Raw genomic sequence first — 18,193 nt, 5'->3', positions numbered from 1 at the left:
TCCTGTTTTCTTTTTCTTGTCTGTGCGGCCTATTTTGGCCGCCCGTTCGGGTTTTTCCCTTTTTTGGTGTTTTCTTTGCCACCATCGCACACTTTGACCTCAGCTGGCACGATTTTTCCGCCCATGTCCTGGAAGACTGCCAGCAGCTTCAAGAAGTGCACGCTGTGCAACCGGACCATCTTGTTGACTGATAGACATGTCTCGTGTCTTCAGTGCTTGGGAGCGGGTCATCGTCCCAATGCCTGCACGCTGTGTCTTCAGCTCAAAGAGGACCCAGGCGGCAAGATTGGCTCAGTGGAACTTGTTGTTTGGAGCCAGGTCCAGTCCTTCGACGTCGACGGAGCCAGCAGTACTGAGGTCATCGATGGTATCGATGTCGGCATCAGAGGGTGCATCGACGTCCGGAGTGCAGGTGATGGCTGTCCAGAGACCCCACGCTGGTAGCAGTGAGCCATCGAGTGGGTCTCCACCTGCCTTTTGAGGGCTCCTGCGGTGGAGGCCCCCCGGGACCGACCATCTTCGGACCCGGCCCCGAGGAGATGTGTGGATTTCACATCCTCCGGTACGAGCCCCAGCGTGCTCGTTCACGTCAACAGCGTGCGCCTCCTCAGGCCCCTGTGGCTCCCCAGCAAAAACAAGGGACGGGCTTTTGACTGGCTCCAGCAGAGCATAGCCGAGATAACAGTATCTGTGCCGGTCGATCTGTCGGTCGGAGGGAGGTTAAAGTTTTTCACCGAAGGTGGCCTCTTGTAACCTCCGATCGGTGGGTTCTTCAAATAGTCTGACTGGGATACTCCCTCAATTTGATATCAAAACCTCCAAATTGCCCACCGGGAGCTCAATCTTTCAGCTTCCAGCACAAGCAGGTACTTGCAGAGGAACTCTCCGCCCTTCTGAGCGCCAATGCGGTCGAGCCCGTGCCACCGGGGCAGGAAGGGCTGGGATTCTATTCCAGGTACTTCCTTGTGGAAAAGAAAACGGGGGGGGGGGGGGAGATGCGTCCCATCCTAGACCTAAGGGCCCTGAACAAATATCTGGTCCGAGAAAAGTTCAGGATGCTTTCCCTGGGCACCCTTCTTCCCATGATTCAGGAAAACGATTGGCTATGCTCTTTGGACTTAAAGGACCCCTACACTCACATCCCGATATTGCCAGCTCACAGGCAGTATCTGCGATTCCGTCTGGGAACACGGTACTTTCAGTATTGTGTGCTACCCTTTGGTCTCGCCTCTGCGCCCAGAGTGTTCACGAAATGCCTGGCTGTAGTAGTGGCGTCTCTTCGCAGACTGGGAGTGCATGTGTTCCCTTATCTCGACGATTGGTTGGTGAAGAACACCTCAGAGGCAGGAGCTCTACAACTCCTGGAGCTGCTAGGGTTTGTGATAAATTATCCAAAGTCCCACCTTCCCACCTTCCAGTTCAAAGACTAGAATTTATAGGAGCTCTGCTGGACTCGCAGATGGCTCGTGCCTACCTTCCCGAGGCGAGAGCCAACAATCTTTTAGCTCTCGTCTCTTGGGTACGGGCATCTCAGCAGATCATAGCTCGGCAGATGTTGAGATTGCTCGGCCACATGGCCGCCACAGTTCATGTGACTCCCATGGCCCGTCTTCACATGAGATCAGCTCAATGGACCCTAGCTTCAGTGGTTTCAGGCCACGGGGGATCTAGAGGATGTCATCCTACTGTCCACCGAATTTCTCAAATCCCTGCATTGGTGCACAATTCGATCCAATTTGACCCTGGGACGTCCCTTCCAAATTTCTCAGCCACAAAAAGTGCTGCCAATGGATGCATCTCTCCTGGGTTGTGGAGCTCATGTCGATGGGCTTCACACCCAAGGGAGTTGGTCCCTGCAGGAAACCGGTTTTCAGATCAATCTCCTGAAGTTACGAGCGGTCTAGAACGCTCTAAAGGCTTTCAAGAATCGGTTGTGCAATCAAATTATTCAAATTCAGACAATCAGGTTGCCATGTATTATATCAACAAGCAGGGGGGCACCGGTTCTCGCCCCCTGTGTCAGGAAGCCGTCAGAATGTGACTTTGGGCTCGCCGGAACGGCATGTTCTTCAAGCCACGTATCTGGCAGGCGTAAACAGTCTGGCCGACAGGTTGAGCAGGATCATGCAACCTCACGAGTGGTCTCTCAACTCAAGAGTAGTGTGCAAGATCTTTCAAGTGTGGGGCACCCCTTTGATAGATCTTTTTGCCACGCAGATCAATCACAAGGTCCCTCAGTTCTGTTCCAGACTTCAGGCCCACGGCAGACTAGCATCGGATGCCTTTCTCCTTCATTGGGGTGAGGGCCTCCTGTACACGTATCCTCCCATACCTTTGGTAGGGAAGACTTTGCTGAAACTCAAGCAAGACCGCGGAACCATGATTCTGATTGCTCCTTTCTGGCCCCGTCAGATTTGGTTCCCTCTTCTTCTGGAGTTGTCCTCCGAAGAACCGTGGAGATTGGACTGTTTTCCGGCCCTCATCACTCAGAACGAGGGGGCGCTTCTGAATCCCAACCTCCAGTCCCTGGCCCTCACGGCTTGGATGTTGAGAGCGTAGACTTTGCCTCCTTGGGTCTCTCGGAGGGTGTCTCCCGAGTCTTGCTTGCTTCTAGGAAAGATTCCACTAAAAATAGTTACTTCTTTCTAAGGAGGAGGTTTACCGTCTGGTGTGACAGGAAGGCCCTAGATCCTCGCTCTTGTCCTACACAGACCCTGCTTGAATACCTTCTACACTTATCCGAGTCTGGTCTTAAGACCAACTCCATAAGGGTTCATCTTAGTGCTATTAGTGCTTATCATTACTGTGTAGAGGGTAAGCCGATTTTTGGACAGCCTTTAGTTGTTCTCTTTATGAGAGGTTTGCTTTTGTCAAAGCCCCCTATCAAACCTCCTACTGTGTCATGAGATCTCAACGTCATTCTCACCCAGCTGATGAAACCTCCTTTTTTTTTTTTTTTTTTTTTATTTATAAGATTTTAATTTTTACATCAAGTATACATCTTGAATAGAAAAGATGGTTATAATAGTTCCTTTTCCAGTTATACAAGAAAAACAATACAGGCAAATACAATAAACTAAATTATCATCTTTAGTCCACAATAGAAAGGGAGCCCCTACTAACTTAAGGAAATAATGAAAAAAAAATCAGAAAAGCAATTTCTAATTAAGAATAAAGTGGCTGGTGAGAGCAATCGGGAATTTAAATCAATCATGGAGTTGAAGTTGTTACAGTTATTGGAAATGGAGATGAAGAATCTCTCAGTTTAGCCTCTATAAAAGTATTTAGTTGCTTTGCCTCAAAAAATACATACTTTACTGAATTCAATTTTATTACACACTTGCATGGGAAATTCAGCCAAAAAAGTGCTCCTAATTGTAATACCTTCGGCCTTAATTTAAGGAATTCCTGTCTTTTTCTCTGGGTCGCCCTAGAGATATCTGGATACATTCTAATTTGGCAACCTAAGAAATCCTGACTTTTATTAAGAAAATATTGCTTAAGTATCCAGTCTCTATCTGGCTGAAGTATGAAAAATACTTTAAGAGTAGCAGTTGTTAAACCCACATTCTCTCCTTCTATTATTTGAGTCAAGTCCAAGTTCAAGTCTAATGTCTTTGGCGGAGGAACCATCCTATCCTCCTGTAACAGTTCTTTTTTCCGATTAGGTTCTATATAGTAAATCTTGGATATCGGAGGGTGGGATTTTTCTGGAATGTTTAAGTTCTCAGTTAAGTACTGTTTAAAGGTTATCAGTGGTGAAATAGCCAGCTGCTTAGGGAAATTTATCAACCTCAGAGTATTTGATCGTTGATGATTTTCTAAAATTTCAATCCTGTGTTGTAGAAAAATATTTTCCTTGATCAAATTCATCTGAATCTGTTGACAGTTTTGAACAGCAGCTGAGTTGTTTTCCATACTTTTACCCAGAGAAGTTACTTTTGTCTCTAATTCAGATATGCTTCCAATATCTAAATTACATTTCTGGGTAAATTGAGCAAACTTCTGCACAAATGAGGCTTCCAGTCCCACAAGTGCCTCCCATATATTTTCTAGTGTAATATTTTGAGGCTTACAAGGCAAAAACGACTTACTTGGGGTTCCCAAGTCAGGAAAAGAGGGTAAATCCGAGTTTCCTCCTGTGTCTCCATGATCTTCCCCAGTAATCTCTTCTCCTCCGCTCGCACCCGCTTCCATCGATGCGGGGTTTGTCGGCGTCTCTGACACCACTTCGGCGCCCGCGCCAGGAGACCCCGTCGGAGTTTTCTCACCCAGAGTATTCTGGGCCGTAGTTGACGCCATCGCCGGCATCGGAGGAGGAATCCTCACTTCGGGATGAAACCTCCTTTTAAGCCACTGAATTCCTGCCATCTGAAGTACGTGACCTGGAAGGTCATTTTCTTGGTGGCAGTTACTTCAGCACGCAGAGTCAGTGAGCTTCAAGCCTTAGTAGCTGATGCTCCTTATACCAAATTTCATCATAACAGAGTAGTCCTTCGCACTCACCCTTTCTTGCCAAAGGTGGTGTCGGAGTTCCATTTGAACCAGTCAATTGTCTTGCCAACTTTCTTTCCCTGTCCTCATACCCGCCCTGCTGAGCGTCAACTTACACACATTGGACTGCAAAAGAGCATTGGCCTTCTATCTGGAGCGAACAAGCCCCCACAGACAGTCCGCCCAATTGTTTGTTTCTTTTGATCCCAACAAGAGGGGTGTGGCTGTCGGGAACGCACCATATCTAATTGGCTAGCAGATTGCATTTCCTTCACTTACGCCCAGGCTGGGCTGACTCTTGAGGGTCATGTCACGGCTCATAATGTTAGAGCCATGGCTGCGTCAGTGGCTCACTTGAAGTCAGCCACTATTGAAGAGATTTGCAAGGCTGCGACGTGGTCTTCTCTCCACACATTCACATCTCATTACTGCCTTCAGCAGGATACCCGACGTGACAGTCGGTTTGGGCAGTCGGTGTTACAGAACCTGTTTGGAGTTTAGAATCCAACTCCTCCCCACTAGGCCTATTTTTTATTCTGTTCCAGGCTGCACTCTCTGTTATTTGTTAATATGTTAGGTCAATCTCAGTTATGTCCTCGCCGTTGCGAGGCCCAATTGACCATGTTTATTGTTTTGAGTGAGCCTGGGGGCTAGGGATACCCCATCAGTGAGAACAAGCAGCCTGCTTGTCCTCGGAGCTACATACTTGTAGAAGGTATTCTCTGAGCACAGCAGGCTGATTGTTCTCACAATCCCGCCCACCTCCCCTTCGGAGTTGTGTCTTCCCTTACCTTAGCTATGTACTAGACTGACGAGCACGCTCACGTTCGGGCGGGAAGACGGCCGCGCATGCGCGGTGCGCACGGAAGCGCGAGGCTAGCAAACGTTTGTTGCTAGGGAAGATTTTCCGGTCCTGGGCTGCCGTCGGACGTCACCCATCAGTGAGAACAATCAGCCTGCTGTCCTCGGGAGAATACCTTCTACAGGTATGTAGCTTTCGCTTTTTTTCTGCTTTCCAAAAACTCCTGTAATTGTGGTGGCTTGATTTCCTAGTCAGTGACATTCAGGCACACTTGTCAGTTTTTAATATCATGGAATAGGCCCATACAACAGATGCACAGATGGTATGTTCATCCCTAACATTTTATTTTTACAAATTGAACATCTCTTGAATCCTTTGGTTTGGGGGGGGTCCTTCCATATCAAAGAAAATGTCAGCTAAATTGAACTAATTTTTTTTTTTACCTTGAAAGTCTTTTGTAAATTTGTGTTTACGATGGGGCATTTTGACTCAACTGTCTGCTTTGATGGCTGAAAAACTGAAGGGCTTTGCATGTGAAATCCAGCACAGATTCAGAAATCTTTTGTGGAGGTTTCTGGGCTCTGTCAGGTTGTAATGTCACCCCCACATATGTGACAAAATTCTTTTTGTCCATAGAGAAATTTTCTCGCGCTCATGCTTCCTGCCTTACCAGTAGGCAATATCCTTTTATTTATTTATTACATTTGTACCCCGCGCTTTCCCGCTTGAGGCAGGTTAGCCATTGAGTGCTGACTTAAGATCAGAAGGCTGCTGAGTGAGGACTTGTTCTGATACTATGTTCAATAAATATCTGAAAATTGCGATTTGTATTGAAAACTTCTGTACAAATGCAAACAGTATATATGAATTCTTATTTAACCTTTTTTTTTTTTTTAACAATTATCTCTTTTACCAAGGGAGCAAAAAAGAGCAAAACAGAGAGTGGTAAACCCTCGGATGCTAGCTTTAATGGAATGAGTGAAGAAGAGGTGATTGCAGCTGTGCTGGAAATGAGCAAGAAGGAAATGCATTCTGAAAGCCATGAGGAGGAGGAAAAGCCAACAAGTAGCCCAGATACTGGATATGGAGAGGAAGAGATGCAGGAAATGCTGGATAATTCTGAGTCAATGGAAATAGAGAAACCTGCTGCACCATCTGAGCAAGGTACAAGCATATCTTGAGAAGGAACTTGTGTTTCACTGAACAGATGTGCAGAATTGAAGGGTAAAGCTACAGTACAAACATTAAAACTATTTAAAATCATATAAATAAATCATAATAAAAAATTATAAAGACATAGGTACAATGAGACATCTAAGTAAAACCATGCAATCAGAATAGGACATGAAAAAGCTATTAAACATGCAAAGAAAACTATCCAAAAAGATGTGCAAACGGTGCATAACTAAAATGTAGTTGTATACAACAAGAACCATACAGTGAATATATTAATGAATGATATTATCATGGTAACAAACTAGTGCAAAATGGAAGCCCATCATTGCACAGAGAGACACTTGTGAATTACTCAGGCTATTTCTTACATATACTGGGGTGGAAACAAACCAAAGAGGGATTTTTTTTTTTTACCCATAGTTAGACAGATGACATCACTGTTTTGATCCCAATAACATAATAGATGACAGCATAAAAAGACCTTCACAGTCCATCCAGTCTGCCCAACAAGACAACTCATATTTGCTACTTTTTGTGTATACCCTACTTTGATTTGTACCTGTGCTCTTCAGGGCACAGACTGTATAAGTCTGCCCAGCACTATCCCCGCCTCCCAACCATCGGCTCTGGCACAGACCGTATAAGTCTGCCCAGCACTATCCCCGCCTCCCAACCACCAGCCCCGCCTCCCACCACCGGCTCTGACACAAACCGTATAAGTCTGCCCAGCACTATCCCCGCCTCCCAACCACCAGCCCCACCTCCTGATCTCAACTAAGCTCCTGAGGGTTAAATGGTCGGTATTCTCAGTGGAGAAGGGTAGATAGTGGGGTTCCCCAGGGGTCTGTGCTGGGACCACTGCTTTTTAACATATTTAAAATGATCTAGAGATGGGAGTAACAAGCGAGGTAATTAAATTTGCTGATGACACAAAGTTATTCAAAGTTGTCAAATCGCAAGAGGATTGTGAAAAATTACAAGACGGCCTTATGAGACTGGACATATAACTACTGGATTGGCGATAGCCTTTTCGGTTTATTGTAAGCCACATTGAACCTGCAAACATGTGGGAAAATTGTGGGGTATAAATGTGATAAAATAAATAAATGGCAGAACATGGTCTGTAGCCCCGCCCAGCGCATCCCAGGATGCACTGGGCGGGGCTGGGTGCCGCCATTTTGCTGTGTCGTCAACCAATATTTGTGTCAGTGGCTCAATATCCCCAGTCATTCAGAATTGTATTCCAATTAAAAGTGCTTGGATGGTGAACTGTAAACTTAAACTAAATTCTGATAAATCTAAGCTTATGCTTTTTGGTAATAATCCTGATCCATTGGTTGACCATATATTTTTAGATCAAGTTAAGTATCCACTTTCTCCTGTAATTAAAATTTTGGATGTTTATTTAGATCTAACTCTCTTTTGCTCAAACCACATGTTAATTCCCTGGTTAAAAGTTAGTTCTTTCTTAGAAAATTAATAGTTAAGTTAGATCTTTCTGAGAAAATTAAGAAGAATTCGAAAGTTTTTCGAATTTGAAAAATTTAGACTGCTTATTCAATCTCTGTTACTGTCTAAATTAGACTGGTTCAATCTGATACATCTTGGTGCTTCTAGACATGTTCTTCAGAGACTGCAGACAATCAGAACACAGCAATGAGATTAATTTTCTCTTTACATAAATATAACAAAATCATCAAATTCTGTATAGAGCTTCACTGGCTCCCATTGGCGGTCAGGATTTTATTTAAATTTTCTTGTATATTGTATTGAGTTTTAAATGGGTAGACGTGAATCGCTTGTTTACTCTTTCCAAAAATGCTAGGACTATCCCATGACTCTAATTTTCTCAGGAGTCTCTCTTGAGGAACTTTATCAAAAGCTTTCTAAAAATCTAGATACACTACATCAACTGGCTCACCTTTATCCACGTTTATTCATGCCTTCAAAGAAATGAAGCAAATTGGTGAGTCAAGACTTCCCTCAGTTTTGAACCCATGCTGACTCTGTCCCATTTAACCATGTTTGTCTACGTGTTCTGTAATTTTATTCTTTATAAAAGCCACTATTTTGCCTGGCACCGACGTTAGTTTTACTGGTCTATAATTTCCCAGATCACCCCTAGAACCCTTTTTAAAAATCGGCATCACATTGGCCACCCTCCAATCTTCAGGTACTAGGGACAATTTTAACAGGTTACATGTTACTACGTTTTATATTTTCATATTTAAGTATGCATTTTTCTATTGTAGACTCCTGATGCAGGCCTAGCGGCCGAAACAACGTTTGTGTCGAGTCTTTTTATCAAATAAACATTTGATTCTAAAGCACAAACCTTTCTAGTTTTTTGCATCTGTGGTCATCTTCCCACTTTTTTCTACAAAACTACATGTTACTATGAGCAGATCAGCAATTTCATGCTTGAGTTCTTTGAGTACCTTTGGATGTATGCCATCTGGTCAAGGTGATTTTACTACTCTTTAATTTGTCCCTTTTCAGCATCTATCTGCTCATACCCTGGCCAGCCACAACAAGTTGAGCGTCCTGCAAATATTAGCCACTTGTTGTCAGGCAATAAAACCATGGCGGATAAGATAGGGGAGTACTCGTCCCATCCTATTTGCTGGAATCTTAATATCAACGTTTATAAGAGAAATAGGTCTATACGAGCCACAAACTGCCACATCCCTCCCCGGTTTCAGCAAAAGAGAAATGCTACCTTGTGCATACTCTCAGCCAACCACCCTCCTTGCCAACTTAAATTCCCTATTCGAAGAAGAAGGGGGCTCACCTCCGTGCTGAACACTGTATAAAATTTAACACTGAAGCCATCCAAGCCCAGAGCCTTGCCCCTTGCCAGTCTCCAGATCCCAAGGAGAATATCTTGAAGAGAAAGTGAACCTCTAAAAAGGCCTGATCATTGTCCAAGAGTCATGGTAATGTAATCTGTTTAAGATAGGCCTGAATCACAGAGTCAGATCAGTGTAGGTCCTCACTATACAGCTTTTTATAGTGTTGAACAAAAAGTGACCTATTTCACCCTCCTTATATCGAAGAGTACCCCCATCCCCATTAATCTTCAAGGTTGTAGTGCCCATCGCCTGTTCCCTCAGATGTCTCGCGAGCATTCTCCCTGAGTTGTTTCCAAATTCATAGAATTTCTGTTTAAGCAAATGGCGCATAAACTCTACCTTTTCTAGCTGCAGCCTACGTAGCTCTAATCTACACATTTTCAAGCGGGTCAAAAGTTCTGCCTTGGGCCGCTGCTGGTGTTTCCTCTCCAAATCCACTAATTGGACCCAAAGGTTAAGCTCAAGCTGGTCCCAAACTTTCTTTCTCCGCGCTCCCCACTGAATCAAATGATCCCTCGCCACTGCTTTCAAAGCATCCCACAATGTACTATCCGTAACAGTTCCATTATCATTGGGGTCTAGAAAAGAGTGTATAACAGCCCGGCTATTGTTACAAATATCTGAATCACCCAGTATGTGTTCATTAAGCCTTCAAAAGGTTTGGCGCCTCCATCCAAAGCCCCCAGCTCAAACCAAACAATAATATGATCTGATATGTATATACTGTCAATATGTGAATCCAGAACTTGACCCCATAAGCTTCTGCTACATCACATTACATCTATGCGTGTATAAGTATCCTGAGCATGAGAATAGAAGGAGTAAGTTTGTTGACCTGGATGTTGTAACACTAAACATCCAAGAGATCATCAACCATTTTAACCAAGTGAAATAGCTGCTTCTGGGAAGCGTAGCTACCCCCAGAACCTCCCTTTGAATGATCCCCAAACACCTCGGAGTCAAATTAAAGTCCCCTCCAATCATCACAATACCCTGAACAAATTCAAAAAGGTCCTCTTGCAATGAATGAAAGAAACCCCCTTGTCCCGGATTGGGTGCATATGTATTCAATCAGCGTATAGCGGTTACCCCGCAACCACCCTCTAACTGCTAAACAGTTCCCTAGAGGGTCTTTATAAATGCCATCTTCGTCGCCCTTCTTATATCTTTTTTGAGATGCGGCAACCAGAATTGGACACAATGCTCGAGGTGCAGTCGCACCATGGAGCGATACAACGTCATTATAACATCCTTGTGTTTGTTTTCCATCCCTTTCCTAATAATACTCAACATTCTGTGCGCTTTCTTAGCTGCCGCAGCACACTGGGCAGACGTTTTTAACGTCTTATCAACGATTACTCCCAGATCCCTTTCTAGGTCTGTAACTCCTAACGCGGAACCTTGCATGAAATAGCTGTAATTCGGGTTCCTCTTACCCACATGCATAACTTTGCACTTGTCAACATTGAACTTCATCTGCCACTTGCACACCCAATCCCCCAGTCTTGCGAGGTCCTCCTGTAATCTTTCACACTCCTCCTGTGACTTGAGGACCCTGAATAATTTTGTGTCATCTGCGAATTTAATTACCTCACTAGTTACTCCCATTTATAAATATGTTAAAAAGCAGCGGTCCCAACACAGATCCCTGCTGGACCCCACTAACTACCCTACTCCACTGAGAATACTGACCATTCAACCCTACTCTTTTCTTCCTATCTTTCAACCAGCTCTTAATCCATAGTAATACCCTATCTCCAATCCCATGACTCTCCAGTTTCCTCAGGAGTCTTTCATGAGGCACTTTGTCAAACGCCATTTGAAAATCCAGATACACAGTATCCACCGGCTCCCCATTGTCCACATGCTTGTTCACCCCCTTAATAAAATGCAGTAGATTGGTGAGGCAAGACTTCCCTTCACTAAATCCATGCTGACTTAGGCTGTTTTGGATAGTTCTGCTAATAGGGGAAGGTTTGTTCTTGCTCCCTTGTAGGTATGTGTCCTTTTTGTTGGTACTCTTATCTTTTCACATAATGGACTAGATTCTATATATCGTGCCTAAAATATCGACACTGAAACAAAATACGCTAAGGCGTATTCTGTAAAGTGCGCCTAAGTTTAGGCATACTTTATTGAATAAGCCTAAATTTCCATGCGGTTTATAGATACACTGAGCACCCATTGGTGCGACTAAATTTAGTTGCGGGCAGTTATGCCAAGTAAATTCCAACGCCTAAATTACGCAAAGACCAGGTGTATTCTATAATAACACGCATAGATTTTAGAAATGCCCATGGCCATGTCCCCTTTTCAACTATGCAACTTAGAATTTACACACATTACATTACAGAATACGCTTAGTTTGTGTAAATTCTAATTAACGCCAGTTAGCATCGATAATTACTTAAATGGCAATTATTGACACTGATTGGCTTAACTAATTAAGTTGTGCTCGCAAATCCAGAATATGACTGTATTTGCGTGCACAACATAGGTTGCACTATGTAGAATCTGGGGAAATATGCTAGAGTAATGCACATGAGTCACTCTGCCTGTATTGATGGGATTGCATTTTGCACTAGTTTGTTACCATGTAATATTGTTCATTAATATATTTCTCCGAGGACAAGCAGGCTGCTTGTTCTCACGACTGGGTTGACGTCCGCGGCAGCCCCCACCAACCGGAAGAAGCTTCGCGGGACGGTCGGCACGCAGGCCACGCCCACCGCGCATGCGCGGCCGCCTTCCCGCCCGTGCGCGACCGCTCCCGCCAGTTACTTTTTTTCCGCGACTGAGAGAGTTGTGCAATTGCCTCTCTCTCTGTTCAGCCGCCGGATTTTCGACCGCGTTTACGCGGATCGTTGCTTGGATTCCCGTTCGGTTTCCTCTCATCTTGTTTGTATTGTTTTAAAAAAAAAAAAAAAAAAAAAAAAAAGAAATTTTTCGCGCGTGTGGAGCACGCGTTCCCTTTTTCCCTCGCTTACTAGCGGGGACGCCACGTTGCGGCCTAGTGGCCGCTCGGTCGATTGATTTTTTCGTGGTGTGATTTTAGCCACCATTGCCGACTTTGACTTCGCCGACGCGATTTTTCCGTCGATGTCCTCGAAGGTCCCGAGTGGATTTAAAAAGTGTGGTCGCTGCGGCCGGCCGATCTCGCAGACCGACACCCACGCTTGGTGCCTCCAGTGCCTCGGGCCGGAGCACAATCTCAAGTCGTGCGCTTTGTGTCTCGGTCTCCGGAAACGGACTCAGGTTGCGAGGCAAGTTCTGCGGGACCGTCTTTTTGGAACTTGCGCCGGCCCCTCGACGTCGACCTCGACGGCATCGGTATCGAAGGCCGGTTCTTCGGTACCGGTATCGATGCCCGAGACATCGGCACCGATGGCAGCGACCCCAGGAGAACAGGTCCCGTCGGCCCGCCGGTCCGCCGGTGAGAGTGGGGTTGAGAGGCCGCGTGGGCAGTCGGCCCCGGTCACTCCCTCAGCTCGTGAGCCACGGGACCGAACCCTGTCGGACCCGGTACCTCGAGACCGAGGGGGATCGACCTCCTCCTCCTCCATGCCCTCCGGCGCCGGTGACGTGCACCGGAAAAAAGATAAGAAGCGCCGTCACCGGGAGCCCTCGGTGCACCCTGAAGAGGAGTCGACGCCGAAGCGTCATCGCAGAGAGGAGAGATCTCCGTCGGTGGTGGAGGTACCGACGCGTCGGGGATCTGGCACCTCGGTGCCGTCTCCTGGCCCCCAGCAGCTTCTGGCACCGACACCCTTACCGGCCCCACCGCCTTTCCCGGCAGCGGGCCTGGACGAGTGCCTCAGAGCCATCCTTCCGGGGATCCTGGAAGGGCTGATGCGCCAGGCTGTGCCGGCGCCGGGGGTGCTTGCGCCCTCGGCGCCGATGACTGTGGCGCCGGCGAGCTCTAGCCCGGCGCCGGGGCTGTCGACACCGCCGCCGCTTGCGGTGCCGGTCTCGACCGCCACGCAGGTGGAGTCCCCGTCGACGTCGATGGAGGGAGCTCCGTCCCCGCCGGCGCGGGAGTCCACCGCTCGACGACACCGAGACCTCGGTGCCTCGACGTCGAGCCGGGCCCGGTACAGGACTCAGCTACATGAGCTAATGTCCGATACCGAGGATGAGGACTCGTGGGGGGAAGAGGAGGACCCTAGATATTTCTCCTCAGAGGAGTCTACGGGCCTTCCCTCGGACCCCACGCCTTCACCGGAGAGGAAGCTCTCACCTCCTGAGAGTCTCTCCTTTGCCTCTTTTGTGCGGGATATGTCTATAAGCATTCCCTTCCCCGTGGTCTCTGTGGAAGAGCCGAGGGCCGAGATGCTCGAGGTCCTCGACTATCCATCACCACCTAGAGAGTCCTCCACGGTACCGCTGCACAATGTCCTGAAGGAGACGCTGCTTCGGAACTGGGTGCGACCACTAACTAACCCCACCATTCCCAAGAAAGCAGAGTCCCAGTACAGGATCCACTCTGACCCAGAGCTCATGCGGCCCCAGTTGCCCCATGACTCAGCGGTCGTGGATTCTGCTCTCAAGAGGGCACGGAGTTCGAGGGATACCGCCTCGGCGCCCCCGGGGCGGGAGTCTCGCACTCTGGACTCATTTGGGAGGAAGGCCTACCAATCCTCCATGCTCGTGACCCGCATCCAATCTTACCTGCTCTATATGAGCATCCACATGCGGACCAATGTGCAACAGCTGGCGGACCTGGTCGATAAGCTCCCGCCGGAGCAGTCCAGGCCTTATCAGGAGGTGGTCAGGCAGCTGAAGGCGTGCAGAAAGTTCCTGTCCAGGGGGATTTTTGACACCTGTGACGTGGCATCTCGTGCTGCGGCCCAAGGTATAGTGATGCGCAGGCTCTCATGGCTGCGTGCCTCTGACCTGGACAACCGCACCCAGCAGAGACTGGCTGACGTCCCTTGCCGGGGGGATAATATTTTTGGCGAGAAGGTCGAGCAGATGGTTGACCAACTGCATCAGCGGGAAACCGCTCTCGACAAGCTCTCCCACCGGGCGCCTTCAGCACCCGCCCCCGCGGGCGGGCGTTTTTCCCGGGCTCGGCAGGCTGCACCCTATTCTTTTGCGAAGCGTAGGTACAACCAGCCGGCCCGAAGGCCTCGTCAGGCACAGGGACAGCCCCAGCGCGCTCGTTCCCGTCAACAGCGTGCGCCTAAGCAGCCCCCTGCGCCTCCACAGCAAAAGCCGGGGACGGGCTTTTGACTGGATCCATGGGAACATAGCCGCCCTACAAGTGTCCGTACCGGACGACCTGCCGGTCGGAGGGAGGTTAAAATTCTTTCACCAAAGGTGGCCTCTCATAACCTCCGACCAGTGGGTTCTCCAAATAGTGCGGTACGGATACGCCCTGAATTTGGCCTCCCTGCCTCCAAATTGTCCTCCGGGAGCTCAGTCTTTCAGCTCCCATCACAAGCAGGTACTTGCAGAGGAACTCTCCGCCCTTCTCAGCGCCAATGCGGTCGAGCCCGTACCACCCGGGCAGGAAGGGCAGGGATTCTATTCCAGGTACTTCCTTGTGGAAAAGAAAACAGGGGGGATGCGTCCCATCCTAGACCTGAGAGGCCTGAACAAATTCCTGGTCAAAGAAAAGTTCAGGATGCTTTCCTTGGGCACCCTTCTGCCAATGATTCAGAAAAACGATTGGCTATGTTCCCTGGATTTAAAGGATGCATACACTCACATCCCGATACTGCCAGCTCACAGACAGTATCTCAGATTCCGCCTGGGCGCACGGCACTTTCAGTATTGTGTGCTGCCCTTTGGGCTCGCCTCTGCCCCACGAGTGTTTACAAAGTGCCTCGTGGTGGTAGCGGCCTACCTACGCAAGCTGGGAGTGCACGTGTTCCCATATCTCGACGATTGGCTGGTCAAGAACACCTCGGAGGCAGGAGCCCTCCGGTCCATGCAGTGCACTATTCAACTTCTGGAGCTGCTGGGGTTTGTGATAAATCACCCAAAGTCCCATCTCCAGCCAACTCAGTCTCTGGAATTCATAGGAGCGCTGCTGAATTCCCAGATGGCTCAGGCCTACCTTCCCGAAGCGAGGGCCACCAATCTCTTGGCCCTGGCTTCGCAGACCAGAGCGTCTCAGCAGATCACAGCTCGGCAGATGTTGAGACTTCTGGGTCATATGGCCTCCACAGTTCATGTGACTCCCATGGCTCGTCTTCATATGAGATCTGCTCAATGGACCCTAGCTTCCCAGTGGTTCCAAGCCACCGGGAATCTAGAGGATGTCATCCGCCTCTCCACCAGTTGCCGCACTTCACTGCTCTGGTGGACCATACGGACCAATTTGACCCTGGGACGTCCATTCCAAATTCCGCAGCCCACGAAAGTGCTGACGACGGATGCATCTCGCCTGGGGTGGGGAGCCCATGTCGATGGGCTTCACACCCAGGGTCTGTGGTCCCTCCAGGAAAAGGATCTGCAGATCAACCTCCTGGAGCTCCGAGCGATCTGGAACGCACTGAAGGCTTTCAGAGATCGGCTGTCCTGCCAAATTATCCAAATTCGGACAGACAATCAGGTTGCAATGTATTACGTCAACAAGCAGGGGGGCACCGGATCTCGCCCCCTGTGTCAGGAAGCCGTCGGTATGTGGCGTTGGGCGTGTCGGTTCGGCATGCTTTTCCAAGCCACGTACCTGGCAGGCGTAAACAACAGTCTGGCCGACAGACTGAGCAGAGTCATGCAACCGCACGAGTGGTCGCTCCATTCCAGAGTGGTACGCAAGATCTTCCGAGAGTGGGGCACCCCCTCGGTGGATCTTTTCGCCTCTCAGACCAACCACAAGCTGCCTCTGTTCTGTTCCAGACTTCAGACACACGGCAGGCTAGCGTCAGATGCCTTTCTCCTTCATTGGGGGACCGGCCTCCTGTATGCTTATCCTCCCATACCTTTGGTGGGGAAGACCTTACTGAAGCTCAAGCAAGACCGCGGCACCATGATTCTGATAGCGCCCTTTTGGCCCCGTCAGATCTGGTTCCCTCTTCTTCTGGAGTTGTCCTCCGAAGAACCGTGGAGATTGGAGTGTTTTCCGACTCTCATTTCGCAGAACGACGGAGCGTTGCTGCACCCCAACCTTCAATCCCTGGCTCTCACGGCCTGGATGTTGAGGGCGTAGACCGCTGCGTTGGGTCTGTCTGAGGGTGTCTCCCGGGTCTTGCTTGCCTCTAGGAAGGATTCCACTAAAAAGAGTTACTTTTTCAAGTGGAGGAGGTTTGTCGTTTGGTGTGAGAGCAAGGCCCTAGAACCTCGTTCTTGCCCTGCACAGAACCTGCTTGAATACCTTCTGCACTTATCAGAGTCTGGCCTCAAGACCAACTCAGTAAGGAATCACCTTAGTGCGATTAGTGCTTACCATTATCGTGTGGAAGGTAAAGCCATCTCTGGAGAGCCTTTAGTCGTTCGATTCATGAGAGGCTTGCTTTTGTCAAAGCCCCCTATCAAGCCTCCTACTGTGTCATGGGATCTCAACGTCGTCCTCACCCAGCTGATGAAACCTCCTTTTGAGCCACTGAATACCTGCCATCTGAAGTACTTGACCTGGAAGGTCATTTTCTTGGTGGCAGTTACTTCAGCTCGTAGGGTCAGTGAGCTTCAAGCCCTAGTAGCTCATGCTCCATATACTAAATTTCATCACAACAGAGTAGTGCTCCGCACTCACCCAAAGTTCCTGCCGAAGGTGGTGTCGGAGTTCCATCTTAACCAGTCAATTGTCTTGCCAACATTCTTCCCCAGGCCGCATACCCGCCCTGCTGAACGTCAGTTGCACACATTGGACTGCAAGAGAGCATTGGCCTTCTACTTGGAGCGGACACAGCCCAACAGACAGTCCGCCCAATTGTTTATTTCTTTCGACCCTAACAGGCTAGGGGTCGCTGTCGGGAAACGCACCATCTCCAATTGGCTAGCAGATTGCATTTCCTTCACTTACGCCCAGGCTGGGCTGACTCTTGAGGGTCATGTCACGGCTCATAGTGTCAGAGCCATGGCAGCGTCGGTGGCCCACTTGAAGTCAGCCACTATTGAAGAGATCTGCAAGGCTGCGACGTGGTCATCTGTCCACACATTCACATCTCATTACTGCCTCCAGCAGGATACCCGACGCGACAGTCGGTTCGGGCAGTCGGTGCTGCAGAATCTGTTTGGGGTGTAAATCCAACTCCACCCTCCAGGACCCGAATTTATTCTGGTCAGGCTGCACTCTCAGTTAGTTGTTCTTCGTAGGTCAATTTCTGTTGTACCCTCGCCGTTGCGAGGTTCAATTGACCTGGGTTATTGTTTTGAGTGAGCCTGAGAGCTAGGGATACCCCAGTCGTGAGAACAAGCAGCCTGCTTGTCCTCGGAGAAAGGGTATGATACATACCTGTAGCAGTTGTTCTCCGAGGACAGCAGGCTGATTGTTCTCACCTACCCTCCCTCCTCCCCTTTGGAGTTGTGTGTTTCATATTTTATTGCTTGTCATTCAACTGGCGGGAGCGGTCGCGCACGGGCGGGAAGGCGGCCGCGCATGCGCGGTGGGCGTGGCCTGCGTGCCGACCGTCCCGCGAAGCTTCTTCCGGTTGGTGGGGGCTGCCGCGGACGTCAACCCAGTCGTGAGAACAATCAGCCTGCTGTCCTCGGAGAACAACTGCTACAGGTATGTATCATACCCTTTACTGTATGGTTCTTCTTTTAAACAACTACATTTTAGTTATGCACCATTTGCACATCTTTTCTTTGCATTTTTAGCTTTTTTTATGTCCTATTTTAATTGCATTGTTTTACTTAGCTGTCTTATTGTATCTACATGCCTCTATAATTTGTGTTATGATTTATTATTTACATGATTAAT

General features: G+C 48.4%; 1 protein-coding gene across 6 annotated transcripts in view; it reads left to right on the top strand.

Moving 5' to 3' along the window:
- Nucleotides 1–18,193, top strand: part of USP37 (ubiquitin specific peptidase 37) — a 252,593-nt gene that overhangs the window by 182,986 nt on the left and 51,414 nt on the right. For all 6 annotated transcript variants that reach the window (XM_030208853.1, XM_030208852.1, XM_030208855.1 and 3 more), the window contains one exon: nt 6,214–6,460. In XM_030208853.1, coding sequence (XP_030064713.1) covers nt 6,214–6,460 — 247 coding nt within the window. The remainder of the gene's footprint in view (nt 1–6,213; nt 6,461–18,193) is intronic.

The sequence above is a fragment of the Microcaecilia unicolor genome, chromosome 7 (assembly GCF_901765095.1).
Source record: "Microcaecilia unicolor chromosome 7, aMicUni1.1, whole genome shotgun sequence".
NCBI classification, from domain to species: domain Eukaryota; kingdom Metazoa; phylum Chordata; class Amphibia; order Gymnophiona; family Siphonopidae; genus Microcaecilia; species Microcaecilia unicolor.
Note: the sequence above shows the minus strand (reverse complement) of the source record. Positions and strands in the feature narration are given on the sequence as shown.